This window comes from Cucumis melo, chromosome 5 (assembly GCF_025177605.1).
Source record: "Cucumis melo cultivar AY chromosome 5, USDA_Cmelo_AY_1.0, whole genome shotgun sequence".
In the NCBI taxonomy this organism is placed as follows: Eukaryota; Viridiplantae; Streptophyta; class Magnoliopsida; order Cucurbitales; family Cucurbitaceae; genus Cucumis; species Cucumis melo.
This window is the reverse complement of record NC_066861.1, coordinates 1,908,751-1,933,956: the sequence shown is the minus strand read 5'-3', so window position 1 is coordinate 1,933,956 and position 25,206 is coordinate 1,908,751. Positions and strand designations below refer to the sequence as shown.

Below are 25,206 nucleotides of genomic sequence, written 5' to 3'. Positions count from 1 at the left end.
TATCCGAAATGCAATTTAATCAAATAATCAACAACAAAAAAAAAAAAAAAAAACATGCACAAAATGCTCACCAAAAGACAAGACTCCAATCAAAATAAATATTGAACACATCCATAAGAACTAACACTCACGAAATTAGCATTAACTATTTGCAATTGGCAAGCATGCACAAAAGCCTAACATCTTTTTCTCTTGTTTAACGGCTTTCATGACATGTAACACGTTTTTGTTCAATATCAACCCTAGTTCAAGGTTTAACACACAATCCACGAGAAATTCTGTAATAGAAAAACCGTCAAAATAGAGCTTGCAATGTTGCATCATAGAGTGTATGAGAGAATATTGCCAGATGTACTTCAAATCTATAATCAATGCTTAAAAAAGACATGCAGATATTAAAATCCGCTAATAGTTATTAAAAGATACGGACATTCTAACAGATGTACTTCATTGAGTAATTTTTTCTATCTCGACGTGAACATGCATGAAATCCAGAAAGGAAAATAACAGCTTTCCAGGAAATTCCTCCATGAATGACAACTTATCTTACTAGTCGATAATCGAACTTGTTTCCTAATTTAGCTAGCAAGATCGGGAGAAAATCAAGAAAGTAACGATGAATACAAACTTAGTGAGCGAAAACCCTAAATCCAACTTATAACAAAATTTCACTTGCTGTTTCACATTAATTTGATCTTTCTAAGAAATTTCTTAAATACAATAATATAATAATACATACTTATATATAAGCTAATTTTGTTAATACCACAAAGAGGAAGGCCATCAATGTCAAAGAAATAAATAGGGGAATCCCATTTGTTCCCTGTCCCTATTATTTTGGTTGTATTTTCTTTTGGAAGAGAATGAGGATCAAACCCTTCTGAATCTTCTCTCTCTTTCATATATGTTCATTTCATTAATTAATTTGAAAAAACCTAGAACAATATTTGGATAAATTGTGAAGAGGCTCAACATTTTTTTCCTACTTAACTCACTCGAAGTACTTTCCACTTTGATATTTCTATTAATTTCATCTTTTATGGATGGTTGGATATCCCACTTCTATCATGGTTGAACTAAACAAAAGATTTTTCTAGTATTAATTATAACAACTTTAGGTTTAAAACGTATTATGTTAGGTTACTATGAGCTCAACTCAATTGACATTTGTATGTACTTAAGAACAAGAAGTCTCGTTACTTTTTAAAGATAAAATCATTTAAAAAATAATCCGTTTGTGTGTATAGAAAGGAGAGCATGAAGCTAAAGTGCAACCTAAATTGCATCTAAGTATTGCTCATAAACAATTGGCTCACAACTAGAAGTGAACACGATAGACTAAAAAACGAGCCGACCGACCAAACATAAGTCGATTAGTCGGAAAACGAGAGGACTCGGTTGGGGTCACTTGTTTCAAAAACTTGTTAATGTTTTGAAATAAAGTAAAATGAATCAACTTATTTGTAAATAGAATAAAACTTTACTTTTTATCTTGGGTAGAGAGCAATAATAGATGATAACTAAATTTAAGTATAAAGATTGACGACACGTAGTTTCATCCCTTCGCAACTTGATGAAACGAATTTGATGATTAATTGTTGTTAAGGTTCTTAAAGTGAAAACAAAATTAACATTCTCTCCAAAGAAAAAGGATGTAGAAATATCTTAAGTAAGAAACTATGGTGGCAAAACCAACAGCATACAAAGGAATTTCTTGGTTGGATATTTTTCCCTCTTTGTGATAAACTCTACATTTTATTCCATACTTTGTTTTATTGTGTCAAAAACAAAACACACATCATTTTTCCCAAAAAGAAATAAAAATAATAAAATAAAATTGGTCCAATTCAAGTGGTAACCAAAAGGAACCACCAAAAAGAAAATCAAAATTAATAATAATAATTATTATTATTATAAAAAAATAAAAAAGAAAAAAAAAAACCCCACTTTGTCACTTTTTGAAGCCCTACAAATTCCCCCCTTCCCACCTTCATTCTTTCACCATGCCCTTCTCCTCCAATTCCCCTGTTTTCCCCTGTTCTCAATAAACCTTTATTTTAATGGCGACCATGGTTTACCGAACCTTACAATCATGTCTCGACTCTAATCTCGTCGACCAAAGAACCTTCATTTTCCCTCCCTTTGATCTCCCTTTAAAACCCTCTTTTCCCGATTCTTCTAAAACCTTGATTCAATCCGATTCCGATCAATGCCAGATTCAAAATAGTTCTCCCCCCAATTCCGGCGGCTCCACTGGAGGATGGACTTTCCTTCAATCCCTCGATGCTGGACAAACTCCGGTGAGTAAACCAGAATCTGTTTATGTTCACCCACTTGCTAAACGGTTTAACCCAACTGGCCTGAGCGACAAAAGCTTGAAACTATGTACTGAAAATCTGGGTAATGAAACCGGCAGTGATATAATTGAGAATAATATGTTCTCGCCGGAGACTGACGGTGAGGATTTGCAGAGGAAATGGGAAAGAAAATCCCATTCTCATTCTCATTCTCATTCCCATGAGTTTCCACCTCCGTTGACAACAATTAGTGAAACAGAGTCGTTTAGGGTGATGCCCCACCGGGAAGAAGGTAGGCTGATAATTGCAGCGGTGAGAGCTCCGGCTAGGCTTCCATGTTTTCAGGCCGAGAGAAGCGACGGCCGATTGAGGCTCTGTTTTGTGAAAACAGAGGAAAGTGAAGAAATGGACGGCTGCGATGAGGTCGGAGAAGAAACAGAGACGGTGGTGATGATGAAGAAGGAAGGAAATGGAGAGAACAACGGACGAGTAAATTTGGAGCAATTTAGTATTGCTACTTTTTAAATGTATAAAATAAAGTCTTTCAAAGTTTAATTTGTACTTTTCCTTTCATCCACAAAAAAAGTTTAAGTTTAGTTTCTTCTTGTCTTATTTATATCAAAATCTTTGCCAATCATAACAACTAAGAATCAGAGGGTACATGAATGATCGAACATTGCTAATGGAAAATAACGCTAACTTTTCTATTATCTCCAAAGTCATCGAAGGTGAGTATTGCACATCAAACATTTCTTTTAAGGCTAGAAGTTCAAACAAAATCTCACTTCTAGTTGTAATCTTATTGAAATCAAAAAAGAAAAATCAAATGTCATAGAATGTTCATAAATTTGTAGTAGTGTTTTTACTTCTTTTAACACTATAAAGATGAAAAACCAATTGCAGACCTTTTAGTCGTTAACACATATGAAAGTAAGCTGTATATTTCGAAAATTTAAAACAAGAAAAGAAGTGAATACGATGGTCAAGGAGACAAAGATTATGAATTTGTTTATTGGAGTTTTTCTAGGAAACAAGAACTTGACTTTGAACGAGCAGGAAATGTACTTATCTATTTCTTTATCGTCATCTTTTTTACAACAGTGAAGCACATATATTGAACTAATCATCTCAGAGTCAATAATAAAAATCAATCGATAATACAATTTTTTTTTATTAATTAGGCTAACACTAATTAACTTAAGTTCATATAATTACTCAAAAATAAGTTAAAACAACAATAAAGTGAAAATGAAAATTAAAAAAGAAAAAAGAACGAAGTAATTAAAAATGTCATAACATTATGTTTTTATTATTTTGACTTTTTATTTTCCTTGTCCATTTCATATATATCCTTTTTGTTTTTGTTCTAAATTCCTTTGTCTTGTAGTTCATCATTCGCCACAGATTGACAACCCTTCCTTTAATTTCCTTTTTTTCTCTCTCTCATCTAAAAATAAAAAAATATTCATTAATTAGGATTTTTTTTTATATTTATTTTGTCTAAATTTCAAACTTTAATTGAATAAACTAAGCTTAAAATTAAATTTGATTTAGTTAAACAACCATGTAAGACTAAACTAAATAATTTTCTTTTTAATAATAATTAGCATAATTCAGATGAATAAAGCATTATATTCTCAATTTATATAACGTTTAAGTGATAATAATTTGAAATTATTTCATTAACTTTTTATATTGTTTTGTATATTACCCCTTTTTTTATTTATTTATTTGGATTATAGTTTGTTATTTCGTTAAAATTTATACCTAAACTTATATTTACATATTTATTTTATAGTTTTTGGAAAAGTTTATTTTATACTTAAAATTGTTACGTAGAATTTAATTGATAATTTAATGTGATGAGGATGACGTTATTTTCCCTTTGTCTATTTTGAAGGTTGGAGTAGATAATGAAAACGAAACTTCTACCTCCTCTTCTTCTCCAAGTGGCAATATTATAATAACATTTTTTTTTTTATTATTATTATTAGTTTCCTTTCTTTTCATTTATAACAATATCGAACAATCTAATTTTCATGAATGATAAAATTAACAAAGTATTTATATTTATGATAAAAAATAGAGTGTGTGAATTTTCGTTATTTAATGGTTTTTTACTTGACATGTGAATAGTTTTTTCTTTTTATTATTATTTTAAAAAAAATATTTAAAAAGTTCAATCTTCTTTTAATTCCCTTAAATTAAGAGAAGATTAATAACTTTTTCACCCTAATCAATGATTATGAAGTTATGATAATATAATTTAATTAAGATTAATACATAATTTTCGGAATTTGTAGGAGTAGTTTGAAATAAAATATTTGTCACATTTCCCAACATTGTTTCTAACTTTGAATTTTTGTAAATATTAAAAATTTAGTTTTGTTTTGTTTTTTTATATAATTATTTTGATATTTTTCTTCTAAAAATTTCATGGTACGAGACAAGTACATTCTTTTATCAAATATATCACTGTCGTTGAATAACAAACACTTAGATCAAAAAAATAATAATAACTAACAACGATAACAATAATAATCTTTACTTGAACACAAGAAAGAAGAGTAATATCGATAAATCTATCATTAGTGTTATTAGCACTCATTGATATATGAGTGCTTGGTATATATCATTATGTTTGGACTTTGTTCATTAGGGTACATTAAAATTTTAGTTTCTTTTGTTCGAAGAAAATAGACGTTGTTAGGAGTATATATATATATATATATATATAGCTCTCGTTGCTCTCTTCTTCCTCTTTAAAATAAGTAGCTTTTCTTCGTACTATGATGCACTTCTTCACCTTTTGTTTTGGTGATTTCTGGTTCTGATTAATGATCCTACATTTTTCTTTTGATTTCAATTTTCTCACACAAACGAAGATTTGCACAATGTCTTGTCATATTTTCTTTTAAGGAAGTGGAATCTAATGTACAATACTCTAGAATCCAAAATCAATGAAGAATAACAATCATAACAACTTTAAAGTTAATGTCTGTGACAATTTTTTAGGTCTAAGTTATATGTTAACGACGTTAGAAATATCCATAATACGTCGATGTAAATGATAGATATTTCTAGAAAATATTTAAATACAAAAAATCAATAAAATAAACACTCCATCCATTTTAAATAAGTTCAATTTCATAACTTGGTATTGTCTCATTGCCAATCAAGCTTAAGCCTCCTTACCATGTGAATAATCTCCCTATATATGTTAACTATTTTCTTTTGCTAATTAAAAAAAAAAAAAAAGCCTATATTTCTTATTATTAATAATGTGAAATCCAAATCCACCTCATTTGTTTTTATTTACTTATATTTAGTCATATAATAAAAATATTGATTCATCTCTTAAATGGGTTGATGTCAAATCTATAAATAAACATAATTATGTAATAAAAATATTGACACATGTTGACAAAATTTTTGTTCCATTAAGAAACGTTTTGGATACAAGCTACCCTAACATAATAATAAAAATAATAGTCTTTTGCTACAATATTTACTATTTAATTTACTTAAATACAATATTTGTAATTTACTTTCCTAACTAAAATAGTTTTACTTCAAAGACATATAATTATAATTTAAATTAAGATAATCTACGCTAGAAACATAAACTATTGTGATTGGAATATAATTATAGCTTAAACCTTATCCTAAAATGGACCGTCGTATTTTAAATTAGTCAACTTTCCTTCCATTTTCAATAATTACCAACAAAGATTCGTTTTATTTTCCAAAATTTGTGAAACATATATGTAAATAGTCAACTTCGAATAGGTCATTGAGATTGAAAGCAATATCTAACGTCAAATCAAGTGATAAATACAAATATTCAACGGTACCTTAAATTCAATAAAACAAAAAAGAAAAATTACAAACTCAATCAAATGTTTTAACATAATCTAATTAAATTATCCTGCTTAAAAAAATAATTAAATATAATCCATCCATCTTTCTTTTTCTTTTTCCTTTTTTTTTTCTAGTAAAATAAAAATACAAACAATCACGATCTTGACATTCTAAGATCATTAACCGATATAAGGAATTTGGATGTTAAGTAAAAAGCAATTAACTCTAGAGCTGTTATGTTTTGCTACCACATGAGCAACGTGATTCCAGTCTACGTACATAAAACAACAAAAAGATAATGAAGAAAAGGACGAATCCATGCACCATATCTTCAAAATCAATTCTAGAACCTCCAATGATGGTTCCAAAAAAAATGGTTTTAATCATGTTGGTCAGAACCTAACTATAAAAAAAAAAAAACAATAAACCATTCATCTCGAACTTATTTCATTCCTTTTACAAAAACAATATAAATCAAAAGCTATGTACATTTTTTTTTTAATTTTATTTATATCTATAAATATTTGGACGAATTTACACCCATCTTTAACTAATTTTATGAAACAAACCTTAAATATATTTAAAAACCATGATTCTAACTTTGAATACTAGACCGATCGAGGATGGTTAAATTTGTTTAAAGCATATTGAACGGAGATATATATTATGAGATTATCTCCTTAACATATTTATCGTTGCCATTCAAACGGGTATTTAAGTATTAAAAAAAATGGGGACATGGTAGAGAAAATAAGTATAATTAATATGAGAGAATTAGGGAAAAGTTGATGAAAGGAAGAGAAGTTTAAATCGTGGAATTAAGGGAACCATTCATTCACAATTCTAAGAGATAGGGTAATGCATATCTGCCAGCCAACTTCATCATTCACATTTCTCTTTGGATTTTTTATTTTCATTTTATATATATATATATTTATAAGCAATAATAATATAAATAAATAAAATAAAATAAACAAAAATAAATCTTGGGTTGTAGGGAAAATTCCAAAATATTCCCATTTTCATTTATACAATACTTCCCAACCCATCATCCATCTCGAGATTACTTAAAGATACGAGACCATAGGATTTTTGCCTTGTATATATATTTACAAATTGGTAAGTTGTCGACAAAAGTTGTAGTAGAATATAAGTTGATTAAACAATGATTTGACATCTTACAAATATTCAAATACTAGAAGACTATAATGGACCTCCAACGATCGACCTCATGTTATTTTTAGATATATTGTCGTGACATATATATGGTAAAATATGAATGATAATAGTATCAATTTTATTACCGGATATTGAAGTTTTTTTAAAAGTTAACGAACATAAAACACGTGGATCAAAGAAGATATTTGGGACCCATGAAAATAAAAAAAAAAAAAAATGTTAAGTGATGTCAAGGAGGAAGACAAAGTTGGTGATGCAATGATTTATTTATTCTTTTTTTTCTTTTTCTTTTGTTTTTAGAATTGAAAAGTTTTAGGATTTTGTTATTGTTTTATTTATGAATATTTATGATTTTATTTTTATGTGAGATTATTTTGTAATTTTTGTCTTTCCAATAAAATCTTTCAATTATTTCTTCCAATCAAAGTAGTTTGGCAAATGGTGTCCACCAAAGTTATTTTTATTTTGATCCAATCCAATCCACTCTTCCATTGTACCACTACTTTGTCTCCACGTGTGATTTTGAATTTATTTAATTCAATTCTTTATTATTATTAATTTGCAAAAAAGAGCCCATACTATTAGATATTTTGTATTGCACCAAAGAAAGACAATAATAATTAAATATAATATTAAGAGAGTTGTAGAAATCATCTTTTTTTTTTTAATCATAATGTGAAATAAAGAAGAAATAATTGTAAGTTCATCCATAAACTTGGGAAAAAGAAACTAATTCAATATGATTTGACATTATTGAATATAATAGTGATCGATTAATTAGTATATCATTCTCTCTGTTGGTCGAGTTACTGTACTTTCAATATATCTTAAATTTAGTCTATTAAAATAATTTTTTATGAAATTGATAAGCAAAGAAATACAATATATAAAAATGTTTTCAAAATTCATCGTAAGTATTAGCAGATAACATTTTTTTTTTGAAAAAAAGAAGAAAATTAACAATATAAATGGCAACGTGATCCAAGTTCATGATTTATTGAAAGTATAATGATCAAAATTGGACACGGTTTGAAAGTATATGAATTGAAACTAAACATCAATCGTTGTTGTTCCAGCAAATTCGACGCAATAACATCGATGCTAAATCACATATGTTGGTTATTCCCGAAAGTTAACACAACCTACAAATACAAGCGTACACTCGTTGAAGATTTATTTTAGATATATAATAGTACATCTTATTAATATATAAGATTTGTAACAACCATTAAAATATAAAAAAACCATTACGAAATGACAAAACATTTAGAGTTTATTTCAATAGTTTCAAATATTCTAATAATTAAAAAAAGTGTTAGAAAATGAATCCTACAAAAAATATAAAAACCCATGAAAATTTATTTCAATAGTAACAATTGGGTTAATGGAATTGAGATAATAATGAAGGACTTTTTTTTTTTTTTTTCACTTTTTATGAAGGATGGGAAATTGCTTACTTGAAGGTTAAGAATAAGAATTTATAAAGCTATGTATTTAAGCTATTGAAAATAAAAGTTCCACTATGAACTTCTCAAAGTATATGGAAAAAGCTAAAATGTTATATCACAAAATTAATTTATGATCAAACTTTTCAACAACTTTCTCTCTTTTTATTTCCCCTTTTGGAAAGTGAAAAGAAAAATCATTATTAAATATTTGGTAATGAATCTAAAAATAGTGATTCCAACAAAAGCAATGCCATTTCTTTTTAATCTCATTGAGTATTATTAACCAATTTCATTTAAATTATTTTGCATACAATAATAGTTTTGTTGTAATCCATCATTAACTATTAAAACTATGTGCTACAAATTAAATGCTTTACTCATTAAAGAAAAAGAAAGGAAATGAATTGTTACCCTATAAAGTTATATATAGATGGCTTTTGAAAATATTATGCTATGAACTTTTTACGACAATATTTCCATAATTATCACTGTTATAATAAGTTTTTTTTAGTACAAATTGAGATGAGAGATTTGAATATTGAAGTGTGATATCACTTGAGTTAAGTACTTGTTAGTTTTATCTTGATGAGCTGTTTTTTTCTTTTTTAACAAAAACGACTGATATATTTTTGTTCATTTAACGATTAATAATAATAATAATAATAATATATAAATAAATATTAAAAATATAGCTTTGGTCTATATGTTTTAAAGCTATATCAATTGTAGTTACCCTAATTTCAAGTATCTAATTTGAGTTTTTGTACTCCTAATAAATCATAGTTTGTTTATTATACATTCACAATTTCATTATAATTTCTTTTCTAAGCATATCCATGGTATATACTTCGCATGATATTATTATTAGAAAAATTATTTTGAATAACAAAATTTATAAAAATATCTATAAATAAAGCAAAATATCGCAATTCTATCTATGATGGACCATGATAGACTAAGGTATACTACTATCTGTGTTTACTATATATATTTATATATAGACATAAATAGTAGTTTATTATCCATCGTAGACTAAATTATTTTGCTATATTTTGATTCATTTTGTTATATTTGAAAACTATCTTTATTATTATTATCTAACCAATTTCATAAGAAATTGACTTCAATGGACTAAAGTGGTCAAAAATTTAACATTTAAAAGAATGAACATCGGAAAAAAAAAAATCCCAAAACTTAAGTACCAAAATGCCATTTTAACCCTAAAAAATAACTATGTTCTTAAGTATGATAAAAAGATGTTTAAGTCAGATTACCTAATGAAAACAACTTATATATAAATCTTATTCGCATGTTAGAGGTTCAAATTTTCATACCTCCTCGTATAAGAGAAAGATTATTCTAACTATTATGATTAGTATTATATTATTATATGCTTATCCTAGAATCCATGAATGAAAAGAACATATAAGATGAATGATGAATGGAGTCAATGAACATCTACAACAGACAAAGGACATTTGGAAAACACAAAAGAGAAATGTTGGAAAACCTTTTAGGTGAATTTTCTTTAAAATAAAAAGAAAGTAAAGATAAAACCCACTTCTTAGTGTTCTTCATACCTTCACCTTCATTCTTTGGCTTTTTAATTTCATGGCAAAAACAAATATCTTTTATATCTTTTGTCTTTCTTTCCTATTACCAATCAATATGTCTTTTGCTCTTTTTTCTTTTCTCCTTAAATCTAAAAGTAAGGAGGAAAATGCTTTTAAGAAAAGAGTAAAGAAAAAAAAAAAAAAGAAGACATTTTCTTGATTTTCCAATGATCATGGACCGGATGTCTCACAGCCCAACATTTATATTGGTTAAAAAATTGTATATATATATATATATAAAATACTAAGGGTGTTAAAAAAAAATCGATAATTGAAAAAACAGATCAACCCAACCTAATTTAATTGGCTTATCAACTCATTAGATTGAGTTAAGTTCAGGTAAATGAAAGATTTAGGGATTGTGTTGGTTTATGGGTTTATCAAAATAACTCAACTCAAACCGACTCGAACTTCTTATTGATTCTATTTTTTAAAATAATTAAATCAATTTTTTATGTATGGCCATTTTACTCCTTTTTAAGATAAAAATATAAAATACTAATCCGAATAACCCGAACCAACCTAATCCATATGTTTCATGGTTGGATTGGGATAGTAATTTAAATTGAAAGCATCTAACACAATAAGAAAGTTTAAAAAATTGCTAGGTAGTATATAACTTATTTATTTATTATCAGGGCAAACTGCAAAAAAAAAAAAAAAAGAACTCTTAAGAATGGTGATCATTACCTTTCAATGATGAAGAGTAGATCCTAAAACTAAAACTTATACAATTGTTACAATTTCTACAATTACGTAAGTTTGAAGGTTTAAATAAAACATTTGTATATGTGAAGCCTACAAAATGTCAAAGATTTAAACCTATTGAAAAAATTAAAAATCTACAAACATATTCAAGCACACAAATAAGCAAAAAAAGAAAACAAAACAAAACTCATTAAATCAATAAAATATTTTATCGTTTAGAAACTTATTAAACACAAGCTAACAGTCCAAAACGAAACTTCTTCATAATCTTTTTTCTTTATATCACAAACCTGCAGCCTATATTTCATTTCAATCAAAATAATAATAACAATATTTCTTTTATTTTAAACAAATGGTTTGGTGGAGCTGATTTGGTGAGACAATAATTCAAAAGGAAGTTGTTAAAGTGGATTAAAGGGGAACCACCAAATGGTCAATTGTGCCATCTAACACAAAAACACAGAGAGAAACCACAATTCTTAAATCCTAGGGCGCCCCTTCATAATCGTGGTTTAAGCTAATGAACCAACTACCCACCACCACAATCTATCTAATTAAGCCCATGATGATCTCATATCTAAACAAATAATACTTCTCTTGATTCAAATTAACCAGAAAAAAATGATGGACCTTCTCCAAAGGCTTGGGAGATTCAATAAACACCAGCAAAATAAGAGCAAATTACTTTCACAAGGAAAGTAAGATTCTTCACAACCAAAATTAGCCCCCAACAAATCTCTAGATGATATTTGTAACAAAGGTTCAAAAAGGGAATCAATATTTAAAGTTGAAATCAATCAATATTCAAACCTGAAACTTGTTCTATCAGTTTGGTAAATTAATTATTTTTCTTTTTTAAATCGTTTTTTGGTAAAAGGGGAGATTAGATTATCTATCATTGAGACAATAGACAGAAGACACTTACGATACATGTCAAATAGAAACTCTACTACTTTGTCACACTTGGAACAACATCAACCGAGAAAGACTCTCCCCTAGCCACAAAATTTCACCAATTACATAGAAGATAACAGGAACTGCCGACGTGTGGCGGGGTGGGAATGTGGAAAGCTGGTGAGATGGGGGAGGAGGATGCAAATATTAATAATTAAATGAAAGAAGTGTAAATATGTATGACTTATCAGGTTTTCCCAGTTGAAATTGCCTGGACTTCCCTGTGAGATTGTGCTATGTGCTGAGAGACTGAACCGCACCCACCCCTTTTCTGAACATTGCTGGTGATGTACATACATTTCTAACAATTGCAACGATGAGAAGGCACTTGTATTTGTATCCCCTGCATAGAGCAATGGGCTACACACTATTTTACTGCCAGGGGATGTGCGAGTGAGATTCACCGTGAATTTTGTTGTTCTTACTCTTTGATCCTTTGAAGATGATGGTTCTAGTGAATTGCTCCTACAATTCCTCTCCGCATCATTTCTGCAATATGCACGGCATTTCCGTCATCACACTTTCTATCTATAATTATGCAAAGATATGCACAGAAAAGACTAAAACCTAGTATCAATATCGTTCCATTTAACAATTAGTAAATGATCCTTTTCTAATAAATCGAATCTGTATATTAGTACGCTATGCTATAATCATTTGATTTGTTTGGTTGCTTTCCAAATTGTTACATAATCTTGTTGGGTGAACCACCACCCTAGCCCCATGGGGCATCGAAGAGGAAAACTGTCATCGATCGTTCCCTTAGACTGAGTTGAGATGGTGCATTGACCACCCAGGGAAGGACGTGGCTTACTGAGCTAGGTGTTAACCGCGCCAACATGCATGTGATGCCACTGGCATACATACATATGTCAAGAAGAAAAGCATAGAAAGATTGGAAGGTCTCGTTAGCTAAAAGATTGAATGAAAAACTCGCACCCCCAAACACTTTGGTCCCTATCAATCAAAGAAAGTATCAGCCAAGAAGCCTACCACCTAGAGTCTTTTCATGTGTTCCAATTGAAGAAATATCTAGGCGACGATGGCATGGTCCTGCCACCACACCTGTCATAGATCACTTCAAGAGGATAGTTGAACTAGAGAAAGTATTGGGTCTTTGCAAGAATCCATATTTATTATGACAGAAACGCACTCCTTGTTAAGGGAGAATCGTACGAGACGATGTAGAGACCCAGTACAAGACTTCCACCCCAAGTACAAGGCTGGTTAACTAGTTATATTTTGAGAATTTAGCATGAGGGAAAATTAGGCATAAGTTTCGAGTTTTCGTGTTAAGGCCCTCTCTCGGATTGTGAACTTTGTACAGATTCATTCAGACTTTTCAATCACTTTTCGAATAGTGGGGATAGATAGATACCATAAACCAATACAGATTCATTCAGATAAAACCCAACTTAATATCATAAGATCAAAGTAAACTGACCTCGTTTCCTTTTAAGTTCTTCCTCAAGTTCCTCTTTCCATTTCCTTTGTCTTTCAGAGAAACTGCAGGCACGTTTTCCATTATTGTCTGTTAAATTAACTATTACCACAAATAAAGTATACACGTTAGGTAATAAACTACAACCTTAGTGTGGAAGAGTCTGGCTGGTTTTGAAGTAATTTGTTCCATTCCCCAAGTTGAGGTGACTGGATTTCCTGCAGAGCTCGATCTTGCAATATACTAGCTTGTTTTATACGGCTCTGACGGCTAGAATAGTTACCAACATCAACTGATGAGAGTCTTTTACCACGCAGCTTACTTGGTGATCCACATTTGGGAGGCAATTTCAAAAAATTAGACACACTCTTGATATTCTCAACTCCAACTGTTCCTCCTATGGCATTAGCTGCATTAACTGTGCTGCGGAACTCTTCGTATAAAGGTGTTTGGAGCTTCTTCAGTTCTAGAGCCTAAGAATAAATATTAATTATGATGTAAGAAACATCATGCTGCATTGTGCAAGCTTATAAAGAATACAATAATTCCATCACTCAGAAATATCTTGGAGAACAGAAGTACCTTCTCATCCAGGAAGGCTTTAATCTTTGATTCAGTAACCTCTTCGTCATCCTCAGCTGCTGACTGACCACATGGAGAAGTGGAGTCATTCCCCTTGACAGTTTGGACGCTGGACAATTCCATCAGATTGCCTCCCAACTCTGAACTCTCATCCAAGTCATCAGTGGGTTCACACATAGGATTGAAACTCTGATAAAAATGAAAAGATGCTCATTCTTCTTGGTGTTATTAAAAACAATAAATAGCAAGATCAGAGAATCAATATATACCTTGTTCAAATCATTTGATGATATAATAGAATTGTACTTCATTGATGAACTAGCAAACAGATCTTTATCATCTATCTGGCACATGTCATCCTCAAAATTGCTCGAACCCCAGTTGGACCGTGACCCATAGTTCCCAGAAAATACAGAAGAGCACCTCAAGCTACCCATTTCACAAATATCCTTCAGTCCCTCACAGGTTGAACGTAGGATTGTAGACTTTTTCCTGCACGTGGCCAACAAAAATCATCAGTCTCTAGTGCACAGTTTGACAGTGAGCAACAACGATCATCAACTAAACCCAGAAATTTAATAATAGTCAATTAAGGTCCTTACAGATCATTAGAGTTCAGCCTAGAATCAGCCATTTGTTTCCCAGATTCCTGCAGTAGCACCGATGTTAAGATGGGATGGTAAAACCACTGAAGGAACTAAAGTTACACAGCAATTATACAAACCATAGAAGAGGCACGGACTGATGCAATAGGTTCTTGGTACTCACATGAGACAAATGGATGCTATAAATCCAAAGAAAATGGGTCAGAATAGAGCTACTTTCTCAAAAAAGAATAACACTAGTCTTTGTCACAAGGAGTTGGGGAGTAGGACTTGAGGGGAGGGGAGTGGAGTTGTGAACTCTTTTCCTTGTTTAGCCAAGGAGATTCTGGGTCCCACTACTAAAAACATCAATTTTAATCCTTATACCGTGAGCCCAAGAGTTCACAACTCTCCGTACTTCATAATGCCTTGGAGTTCATTATTCCACTCCTTGCCCCACATGTCCCACAAATAATTCAGATATACCTGCAGCAAGTCTGATGCAGTAGGCCTTGAGTTTGGTTCCCTGTGAGCATATTTGAACAGTTATGATTAGATGAAGTTAAACTAAACAGAGAATAGAGTAGTTGTTTCAATCAATCTTATTGATAATGAAGCTATATTTGGCTCTTCCAGATAAAAAAAGGTCTTCGTGAACAGGAAAAGTTAGAGTTTCGAAAGTACTCTTGTAGACATTTTAACAGAAAATCTTTAGCCTCAGCAGATAGATGCTCAGGAATGGGCGGATGGGACTTAGTATTCCCTATATGGAAAAGAGCAGCAACCTGAAAATAACATTCGCTCAATTGATAAATTATTCGTAGAAAATGTAAGAACATGCATGCATATAAAAATAACTTCACTTGCTAACCTCTTGATACTGTTGGCTCCATGGAGGTTTCCCTGTTGCCATTTCAATAACAGTACACCCCACACTCCATATATCAGCAGAGCTAAAACATCAAATTAAGAAGTGCAAGGGTTGTACATGTTAGTTCCTTAATAGGAAAACTTCATGTTTTTCTTCTACTACTTTTGTTACATCTCGATTATTTAAAAGAAGTTTTTAGCACATTTACATATCTCCCATGCACTACAACATATTGGTCCACATCAATGGCATGGTTTAGATTTCAACCCATTCGTATTCTTCCTATGCATTAAAATATATGTCCATGTCAAAGGCATGGAGTGAAAGTGAAAGCCAATGAGACTGTTCACCATAGGATGACGATTCTTACAAGCTATGTCCAGTCTGGAGAATAACTTCAGGAGCCATCCAATATGGAGTACCCTTCATTGATTTGGCTCCATTTATAGTAGCCTGCAGCATAAATGCAAATTATTACGTTAAGATAGCTAATAATCAATTAAGATAACTAAATTAGATAAACAATGGGCAATACCAGCTCAACCACTTTCTTGGATGCACCAAAATCTGCAAGTTTAATACACCCCTTATTGTCTACAAGAATATTTGCACCCTATGTCAAGCAGTACATCATTAGGTTAATTTTTACTTTGAGAAAAGAAAAAGAAAAGGAAATTAAAAGATTAAAAGTTAAAACTCTTCCTCCTCAAAAAGGGGTTCAGTATCACCTTTATATCCCTATGCATGATGCCGTTTTTGTGAAGGTACTCAAGCCCCAATAATAGCTGCTTCGTGTAGGTCTTTATAACCTAATTTAGAAGGGGAAAAGACAATAACCATAAGCAAAATTTCAACATTAAGTTTATCCTATTTCAATACTGAGAGGTTCAAATACTATAGATACAAATGTACAATCACTTACAGACTCAGGAAATGACCCAAATTTCCCTAATAGAGATGATATTGATCCTCCAGGAACAAACTCCAATAGAATATTTAATGAATCTTCCTCTCTAGCAGTTCCCAGATATCTCTAAAATCAAAAGAAGGAAAATAAGGACGAAGCTACCACAACTCAAGAATCAAAGACGAGTAGAATTCCACTTGCCACAATATTGGGATGAGAAAGGTTCTTCAAAAGCCTCACTTCTTCCTCCAACTCCCGTATGTGAGCCTGAATAGTTATGTTAAACAGAAATGGTGAGAGTGTATTCGGTGAATTCAATTCCAACCAAGAAAACTTCAAATTACTAAACGTTCTCACTTGGGCTTTCTCCCTTGAAGCACTATTAGCAGCAATTGAGACCTGAAACCGACGCAGAGGAATTTAAGAATCAAAATATCCAAATCGATTACAACTAAAAGAACTTGATAAACAAAATCCACAATAACTGACTTGTTTGACTGCAAGAAGCTCTCCAGAATCGAGATTCATTCCCATATAAACTCGACCAAAAGCACCACATCCAATCAACTCTCCCTTCCGCCACCAAATCGGAGGCCCATCTTCCTTCGCAACCGGAGGCAGAGCCCGGAGTGACTGCTTAGAGAACAGTCCATTTCGAGATTTACGGATGCTAGAGCCGATCTTCTCAACAAGGCCACCGAACCTCCCACCGTCGTCACCGTCGGGAGCTAGAAATACCAAGGATCGACGAACAGATCCGAAGAAATCTTGCATCGTAGTGAAAGACTCTCAGATCGCTAGAAGTAGATGGAATTTGGGGGAAATGAGTGTTTAGGGTTCTATGAGACCGAATCTAACTGTGCCAAAGTGGGAATTTGAATGGAGATAGCAACGGTCGAATTTCTATTTTTCAAAATTAAATAATTTGACGATTTTGATATCTTTGAGATGGAGGACTAATATTTCACGGTTTTTACATATCTGACCCTCTACTTTTCCTATTTTATATTTGTTTCCTCCTCTAAGGTTCCTTTTAAGTTCTTTTTTTCATTTATTTTTGTTATCAAATAGGGTATCAAAGCTCAAACGAGTATTTAGACCAATAAAACAAAATTGTAATCTTATCAAGATTGGAGAATCCTAAGAGGTACAATCCAGAAAGAGAATATTGAGAATGTCGCGTTGAAAAAACCAAAAGGACTCTCATTCGGTATAAAATCGAGGAAAATTTCAAAACTAAATTTAATTTTTGAAAATGGTAGAATAAGATTTTAAGAAAATTAATGAAAATATCGTCATACTTTATAAATTGATAGTAGAAAAAGAATTTGAATCTCAATCTACAACGATAGTCATTGTAATGCTAACTTTGACATTTTCTAGTTGTCTGACCAATTTCACAAATTTTATCAAGAAAACTTAAACAGACATTTAATATCTTGGTTTGCTTGGCATATCCTTTTTGTTTCTAAAATTCATAATAGAGTCATCTAAAAAGACTCTAAATACCAAATATTACCTAGACTTATTAAGAGCTTTTTATATATTTTCTGAAAAATATAAATTGAGCCTTTAGATAATAATAATAATAATTACATTTGGTGATATTGAGATTACCGTTTTTTAAAAAATATAACATAAAGATAAAAGAAGATAAGAAATTAAAATATCATAATAATAATTAAATATATATATATCAAAATATCCACGGAAAAGGAAGAACCGAAGGAAAGTTAACATCTTTACGATCTTAGTTTTGTCTTCTCAATCTCAACTTAACGACGATTTTCTTCAAAATTCACAGGTAAACTGAAATATAAATCCCGCACCCATATCCCAATTGGGATTTCACTTTCGTTTTTACCGAGTTCCATAAATCCACGTTTCCGACTCCCAAGAAGATACGTATTCAACTGTTCCAGACCCATATACATCCCTTTTGTGTCACTTTCATTCCCTTATTGAGCCTGCACAAGCGGATTATCATACTAGCTTCCTTCAATTCGTTTCATGATTTAGCTTCACTCAACCTCCATTCGCCGATTTGGGTGGGAATTGGGATGGGTTTTGATTTGGAGTCTTTGTCGGAGGCAACATCTGGAGCAATTGGAGCTCTGGTGAGTACCACCGTTTTATATCCTCTTGATACTTGCAAGACTAAGTATCAAGCTGAGAATCAGTCTGAACATCAGCGGAAGTATAGGTTTGTTGCTCTCGATTTAATTCTCGCGCTTTAAGCAACTGTTTGACGTTTCCCGAATTGTTAATTAGGTTGGACTGAATTTATTCTGTATTATTGGTTTGAATGAGGAAGTTCAATTTTTATATTCATTATCTTAATTGGTGCTGTTATGGAATTAGGGCGTTTTTTTAGTTAAATTCTATCGTCTTTGTCCTGGATAAACTTGTAGGGAAATAGAACATCTCTAGCGTATTCCAGGTTTAGATGGCTCTGCTGCATGTGGCACTCTGAGTTACAATGCTAGACTCTTACTATTTTGATTTTTTTGCCCACTTGAGAACTTTCTTTGAGTTCTACGAAATGTGGGGTCTAAATGAGTTGAGCTAAATTTAGTTTACTTATCCACTAGATAATTCGAAAGGTTCAATCATTAATTTCTAGGAAGCTTCACTCATATAAAACTTAGGAATGTGGGATTCTAACCTCTTACCTCTTGGTTTACGGTATATGTCTAAACTAGTTGAGCTATATTGAGGTTGACTTGTACTTGAGTCTTGGTGTGTGTTTCCGGATATGTTTGTCTTTGCTATTAAGGGCAGTTGGACATTGTTCCCTGTATTAGCCCCAGGGGGAATTGGATCGTTGCCTATTAGAATGTGAGTGATGAAGAGTGGCCATGCATGTCTTTTTGATGGGTGAAAACTGGGAGATTCTCAATAATGTAGATCATTTGTGCATATGCTTTTCAATATTTTGATAAATCTTGTAGTGGGTTTAAAATTACTGCGACAAGCATGACTTAATGCCATGGCAAGGTTTGATTGAAAGAGAAGTTTATGCAATATTACTCTTTTTTCTTTATGCAGGAACATATCCGATGTGCTATGGGAGGCAATTTCAACTGGTCACCTGGGTTCGTTATACCAGGGTCTCGGCACAAAGAACTTCCAGTCCTTTATTTCATCATTCATCTACTTCTATGGATACAGCTTTTTAAAGAGAATCTACTTGAAAAGAAGTGGGAATAAAAAAATTGGAACAAAAGCAAATCTGATTGTTGCTGCAGCAGCTGGAGCTTGTACAGTTGTATTGACACAGGTGTAAATAACTAACCCACCTTTTACTTATGTATATATTTATGTTCTTCATTAGAAAGCCTCTGATTTTAGAAGATATCTTGTAATCAGTAACCTCAACTGGAGATACATTTTTGTAGAGGTTATTCGGCAGGGAACCTTCTTCCTCTGGCCTCTACGCTAGGTTGCTTTTGTATATCATAGATTCATAGCTTCATGACATAAAGCTTCATATCATATTGTTCTTCTGGCTATTTCCCCTGAAATTGCGTGGCGCAGCTTATGCCTTTTAGGAAAATCAGTTTGGGTGAAACGAGTACTAAATTCAATAGCTTTCTTGAAGTTCCCCAAAGATCTTCCAGTGAATTATTTGTTGTTCTGAATCTGATCAAGTAATCTTGGTTTATTTATCATTTCAGCCTTTAGATACCGCTTCATCTAGGATGCAGACAAGCGAGTTTGGGAAGTCCAAAGGACTATGGAAGACGCTTGCGGAGGGTACCTGGAGTGAAGCATTTGATGGTCTTGGAATATCCCTTCTTTTGACATCAAACCCATCTATTCAGGTATTTGGGATTTCTTTTGATGATTTTACATATAAATCAGAAGTAGGACTCATGTAATCCAATTACTGCTGCATACTTATAGGCGAATTTTGCTCCAATATTCCAAATCAACATTGGTTTCAAAAATTACATGCTCGGAGATTGGCATATATGCCATAGTTATATTTCATTTGTTAATTTGCTCTGCATGGACACTAGAATGAAAAATTTGTAGAAGAAACTGACATAGCATGTATGTATCACAGTACACTGTATTTGATCAACTGAAACAAAGGTTACTCCGGACAAAGCTGACGCATGAATCAGGTATCGAGTCATCCCCAGAAGCTCTCTCAGCCTTTTCTGCTTTTGTGCTTGGCGCCCTCTCGAAATGTGTTGCTACAATCTTGACATACCCTGCTATCAGGTGAAATTTTAATTTGAGCTCCTTGTCCAAATATTGGGTTTTTTTCACCCCTTGCTAGATTTTGTTTTAAATGTTCTGGTTAACATTTAAGCTCACTATGCTTGAAACGTCGAGCCCGAACCCTTCACCATATTTTGGGGGAAATTATTGTCAAATATCGGGATATCTTCTTCTGTAGGCAAAGTAAATGTTACACTTACTATATCTCTGAAATTTGAGATGTCATTAAATAGTATATTATTTTGTTTCATGAGCCCACACCACAACGCCATTGTTATGGCAAATAATGAATGTAGGTAGGATAAACTGTAATACTAGAAATTGTTCTCCAATGTATTTTTTTTGGTATTTTTTGTTCGAGAATGAAATATTGAAATGCATACAGGTGTAAGATCGTGATTCAGGCTGCAGAATCAGACGAAGAAACAAACGAGGACAAACAGCATGGCGATAAAAAAAGTGTTTCGGGTGCACTTAACACTATTTGGAAAAGAGAAGGCTTGCTAGGATTCTTCAAAGGATTAAATGCGCAAATACTAAAGACTGTGTTGAGCTCTGCATTACTTTTGATGATAAAAGAGAAGGTGGCAAAGACATCTTGGATCATATTGCTTGCACTTAGAAAGTTTCTCTTTGCTACCAATACAAGATTAAAGACCGCTTGAATTTAAGCATTAGGCTTAACCTTTCTAAGATTTGAGAAAGTCCCAATTGGATTTCTGCAATCTATGAAGGAAACAAGAGTTTTTTAATCAGGTTCAGGTTGGGTCGGTTTCTGTCAGTACAAAACCGGGTCAATTCAGGTCAGTCAGTTTTGAAGAAAACCCGACCCGATCAAGCCCAGTCCATTTACACCCCTATTGCAGTACTGTAATAGATCAATGACATTACCAGCAATAATTTTTTATCTATTTTTTCAGTTTTTAATGGTAGGAAGTAGGTCATAGATTCAAATTTAAACTCCTATATTTGTAATTTAATATTCTAAGAAAATATCTTGAAATAATGTATTGGTTGAAGATTGTTAATTATATAGTTTTTTTATTGTTTTATTATTCTATATCTAGTTATTGAGAAAAAAAAACATGTACGATTAACTTGTAAAAGCTTTGATCCGATAAGCTTAGAACTTACAAGAAATTAAGGAAAAATATTAACAATTGTGTTCGTTGCAAAATGAGTCTCACATAAGACTGTTCAAAATGACAAATAGTACAGAACAACCAAGGAAATATGTTATGATCAAATTTGAACTTAATTTCTATTTGATGAGTTTTGGTTATTAAAATTAAATTTTAGATTTTTTTTCGATACAAAAATAGTAAAAATGAAGGATTAAACCTTCTATTTATATCAATTATTATTGAACTAAGTACATTTTATATCAATTATTATTGAACTAAGTACATTTCTACTGTTTTACATTCATCATCTTTTATCATTTACTATAATCTTTATAACTCAACACAAACTATTATTTATCATTCTCAAAATAAAATAGTTTACACATTCAAATATATTATTTATAATACAACAACAACTATTATAACTCAAGCTTATAATAGCTAGTTCTTTGCCCCAAACATTCTAACATTTGATCTTCATGTAGAACTACACTTTATTGATGTGTATTTTTAAGATGATAGATATAAATAATCTTTTAATTTTATAACTTCCAATTTAGTCTAGTTTTGAAATTTCATGGTCCAAATAAAAATGAAAATTTAACTTCAAATCCCAAAAATCAAGATAATATTTTAAACAAAGCAAATGTTCTGCTAGTGCTAACACAATACACTATTCCAAGAAACCACCTCCTCGATGATCCATATATATAATTGAATTACAATTTCAACACCAGAGTTAAAGAGACTGTTAAATGAGAAAATCCCAAAGCTCTTTCAATCTTTTGTTCAGTTTCTCATTTGTCCAAAGAGGGAATTTTTCCATATATAGCTAAACTATAAACACATAGATGGGCAGGAAAATTACTCAGAACAAGTAAAATACAAATATCATATTAGTTTGTATTGTAACGTGTAGAAAAAGGGATCGGGTGATCAGAAGTAGTAAAATCCAAGCAAACCAAGGCAACAAAATCCTCACAACATTAAGACAAAAGAAAAAATTAAGAACAGCAACTGAGAGAACAAACCAATCTTAGAAACGAGAGTGGCTGTGTTATTTGATCCTACTGCTGGCACAAAACTTCCTTCAGCTGTGTTGGTGGTAAGAACAACGACAACCCAGTCGTCTTCAGTACCAATGCCAATTCCTGAGTACTTGGTATCGTTAAGTTTACCCGAGTACTGAGATTTTGTGAAGTTAGCGAGGACAAGATCAGCAACACGGTTTGGAACACAAGCAGGCATTATGGCTCCATCTCTTGTGTTGGAGACATTCAAATTGCATTTGGTTAACAGGTTTGGAAAGTCAGAAAACTGAGGTTCGGTTCCAGATACTGTGTTGGAACCTGTGGTGTTTGTACAAGGTTGATTCTTGAATTTCTCAGCAATTTCTTCAGCAAGGCAGTCTGCATTGTCGTTCTCGACCAGCGCTGTCAAGTTCAAGGACGCACGATAACTGTTGATGCCTCTATGAAGATCATCATCTGGAGAAATTTAGTGGCATCAGTATGGGTCCAAAGGAAGATTGTAAATCAAACATAAAGGAATTTAAAGGAGCTGCCCTCTCTTCTATTTTCTGAACTCTTCCAGAGAGAGTCAGCTCCCAGAAGTCTATTTAAGAAAGCACCAAATAACGAACAGTGCTCGTAAGGTCTCTGCAGAGGAATAACCTCAAAACAAACCAATATCTATACAGTTCTAAGGAAGGAGAAACACAAACAGACAGAGCTTAAAAAATTTTTAAATATACAAGATGAATGTTCACTGCAATATCAAACATGTCCTTCAAGAGTGTGCTAATGAAAATCCCTGTTTGATTACCATTGTGTTGCTAGTTTTTGTTTTTCTTTTTTAAGAAATTTTTTTGTTTTCTCAGAAGTTCTTTACAACGGTTTCATCTTTCCTTAGGAAACATTTGAATTTCTAGCCAAAGTCTAAAAACAAAATTAAGTTTTTTAAGAACTACTTTTAGTTTTAAAAAACTACAACAAAGCAAAGAACCCATAGGTTACTTAATCTTAAAAAGTGAAAAACCAGAGAAACCAGGTGGTTATCAAATGAGGTCTTAAACTCTTGTTATCACGAAGTGCTGGTTTTCAGGTGGGCAAAGACTCGTTGAAGATCAGATCATTGGCATAATGCTTAGAGCCATACCTTATTTACAGAGGAAAAGAAAAAAGAGGCACCTTCCAAATCTTAAGTAGAATGTCTCCTGATAAAAATGGTTTAAAATCTAGACTAATCATGGCCCATGGGTAGTAGCAAATTACAAAAGAACCTGCTATGCCATGGATGCATTAAGGAAGTAGGTTGTCCTAAATTAACACAGATCAATAACTTAGAAGCCATGGAGTCCGAATTGATTTCATGAACAAGATTACCAATCCTAAATCAGCTATCAAAATCCATAGTGATCTCCATGCAGAGCAAAAGAACCACTAGAACGAACAAACGTGGAGAGTGTGGAGACAGGTCATTAATATTTCACTTGTTCATCTGTGGTATTAATTGTGATTAGGGAATTCAAATGATCAGTTCTTCTAAGAAGACTTAAATGAGCATTATGCATAAATGTAATGAGAAGAACATGATAAATGAACGAGAATTGCTCAGTTTACATCGTCTCTCCAGTGACCACCAAAAGCACAAATGTAAAAGAACACTTATCTCAAGTGAATCCACCTAATGCAGAGCAAGAACAGGTTGAAAATCAATAACAGAGAAACAAAACAACAAAAAGAACGGCTACCCATTTCAAAACAGGACATGATCAAACAGAATCCCCCAATAACACAAAACCCCAGCATCAAAACAATAAAAAACAAACCCAGATCTCAAATGTCAATGCATGACAAATCGAGATCTAAATTCAAGAAAACAAACAAGGGGTCCTCGAATGTAGACTAAAGAATCAATTAGAATGAAAATGAAAGAGAAAGAAAGCATTACTACCATCGCATTTGACAGGGTGATTGGAGACGAAGATGGAAGCGAGAAGCAAAGGGAGAAGAAAACAGAGTTGGGATTTCGCCATTGTTGGAGAAAGAAGAAAATGGGATTGAAATGGTGAAGCTGGAAAATGGAAATGGATGAGTTAGAAAGAAGGAAGTTCGTAGGTCTAGTAAGTTGTTGGTAGATGGGGATAGGCCTTTTTTGAGTTAGAGTGGATGTGAAGCTACTTCAATGGCTACCGCCAACACAACTGCGTTTGGTGCGCCTTTCGGAGGTCCTACTTAGATATTCTTGAAAAGTTGCCCCCTTCCCCCATGGATTTTTGTTCTTTACTCACTTTCTTTTGGTTTTCTATAAACTTTGTATTTTGTATATAAAATCAAGACATCTTTGAGGGCATTTGACCTAAAAATTATCTTAATTTCCTCATCAATTACCTAACCAACCTTAAA

The 25,206-nt window shown here is 32.0% G+C and overlaps 4 protein-coding genes across 5 annotated transcripts; 2 read left to right on the top strand and 2 right to left on the bottom strand.

Annotated features, from left to right (window-relative positions):
* The first annotated feature begins 2,069 nt into the window (after positions 1 to 2,069).
* Positions 2,070 to 2,822, top strand: LOC103491666 (protein FANTASTIC FOUR 3). Its single transcript, XM_008451716.1, has one exon. The coding sequence runs from the start codon at positions 2,070 to 2,072 to the stop codon at positions 2,820 to 2,822; it is 753 nt and encodes a 250-aa protein (XP_008449938.1).
* Positions 2,823 to 12,033: 9,211 nt separating this feature from the next.
* On the bottom strand, positions 12,034 to 17,397 carry LOC103491414 (mitogen-activated protein kinase kinase kinase NPK1). Of its 2 annotated transcripts, none has more exons than XM_008451349.3 (17): positions 16,935 to 17,397; positions 16,803 to 16,844; positions 16,647 to 16,712; positions 16,461 to 16,571; positions 16,267 to 16,347; positions 16,074 to 16,151; positions 15,909 to 15,991; positions 15,539 to 15,620; positions 15,352 to 15,452; positions 15,154 to 15,193; positions 14,808 to 14,867; positions 14,686 to 14,732; positions 14,353 to 14,575; positions 14,084 to 14,272; positions 13,646 to 13,974; positions 13,505 to 13,566; positions 12,034 to 12,549 (listed from the first exon to the last, which is right to left on the bottom strand). In XM_008451349.3, the coding sequence occupies exons 1-17, from the start codon at positions 17,217 to 17,219 to the stop codon at positions 12,512 to 12,514; spliced, it is 1,917 nt and encodes a 638-aa protein (XP_008449571.1). In that variant the 5' UTR covers positions 17,220 to 17,397; the 3' UTR covers positions 12,034 to 12,511. The 2 variants fall into 2 exon arrangements, with proteins under 2 accessions (XP_008449571.1, XP_008449572.1); XM_008451350.3 differs by having other exon boundaries at positions 13,649 to 13,974; positions 16,935 to 17,391.
* A 768-nt stretch (positions 17,398 to 18,165) lies between these two features.
* On the top strand, positions 18,166 to 21,730 carry LOC103491415 (peroxisomal adenine nucleotide carrier 1-like). The gene is made up of 5 exons (XM_008451351.3): positions 18,166 to 18,648; positions 19,494 to 19,725; positions 20,123 to 20,269; positions 20,515 to 20,675; positions 21,061 to 21,730. The coding sequence occupies exons 1-5, from the start codon at positions 18,506 to 18,508 to the stop codon at positions 21,338 to 21,340; spliced, it is 963 nt and encodes a 320-aa protein (XP_008449573.2). The 5' UTR covers positions 18,166 to 18,505; the 3' UTR covers positions 21,341 to 21,730.
* A 933-nt stretch (positions 21,731 to 22,663) lies between these two features.
* Positions 22,664 to 25,119, bottom strand: LOC103491416 (uncharacterized GPI-anchored protein At5g19250-like). The gene is made up of 2 exons (XM_008451352.3): positions 24,755 to 25,119; positions 22,664 to 23,286 (listed from the first exon to the last, which is right to left on the bottom strand). Exons 1-2 carry the CDS (start codon positions 24,834 to 24,836, stop codon positions 22,778 to 22,780), a joined length of 591 nt encoding a protein of 196 aa, XP_008449574.2. The 5' UTR covers positions 24,837 to 25,119; the 3' UTR covers positions 22,664 to 22,777.
* Positions 25,120 to 25,206: the final 87 nt, after the last annotated feature.

Excerpts from the sequence above, each read along its gene's own strand:
- LOC103491666 (XM_008451716.1), top strand. The coding sequence starts at position 2,070 with ATGGTTTACCGAACCTTACAATCATGTCTCGACTCTAATCTCGTCGAC.
- LOC103491414 (XM_008451349.3), bottom strand. The coding sequence starts at position 17,219 with ATGCAAGATTTCTTCGGATCTGTTCGTCGATCCTTGGTATTTCTAGCT. Across the intron at positions 13,567-13,645 it reads GACTCTTCCACACTAAGGTT|TTTCTCTGAAAGACAAAGGA; the intron begins GTAGTTTATTAC and ends ACGTGCCTGCAG. Across the intron at positions 12,550-13,504 it reads AGAACTTAAAAGGAAACGAG|AAATGATGCGGAGAGGAATT; the intron begins GTCAGTTTACTT and ends TGCATATTGCAG.
- LOC103491415 (XM_008451351.3), top strand. The coding sequence starts at position 18,506 with ATGGGTTTTGATTTGGAGTCTTTGTCGGAGGCAACATCTGGAGCAATT. Across the intron at positions 18,649-19,493 it reads GAACATCAGCGGAAGTATAG|GAACATATCCGATGTGCTAT; the intron begins GTTTGTTGCTCT and ends TTCTTTATGCAG. Across the intron at positions 20,270-20,514 it reads CATCAAACCCATCTATTCAG|TACACTGTATTTGATCAACT; the intron begins GTATTTGGGATT and ends TATGTATCACAG.
- LOC103491416 (XM_008451352.3), bottom strand. The coding sequence starts at position 24,836 with ATGGCGAAATCCCAACTCTGTTTTCTTCTCCCTTTGCTTCTCGCTTCC. Across the intron at positions 23,287-24,754 it reads TCACCCTGTCAAATGCGATG|ATGATGATCTTCATAGAGGC; the intron begins GTAGTAATGCTT and ends AAATTTCTCCAG.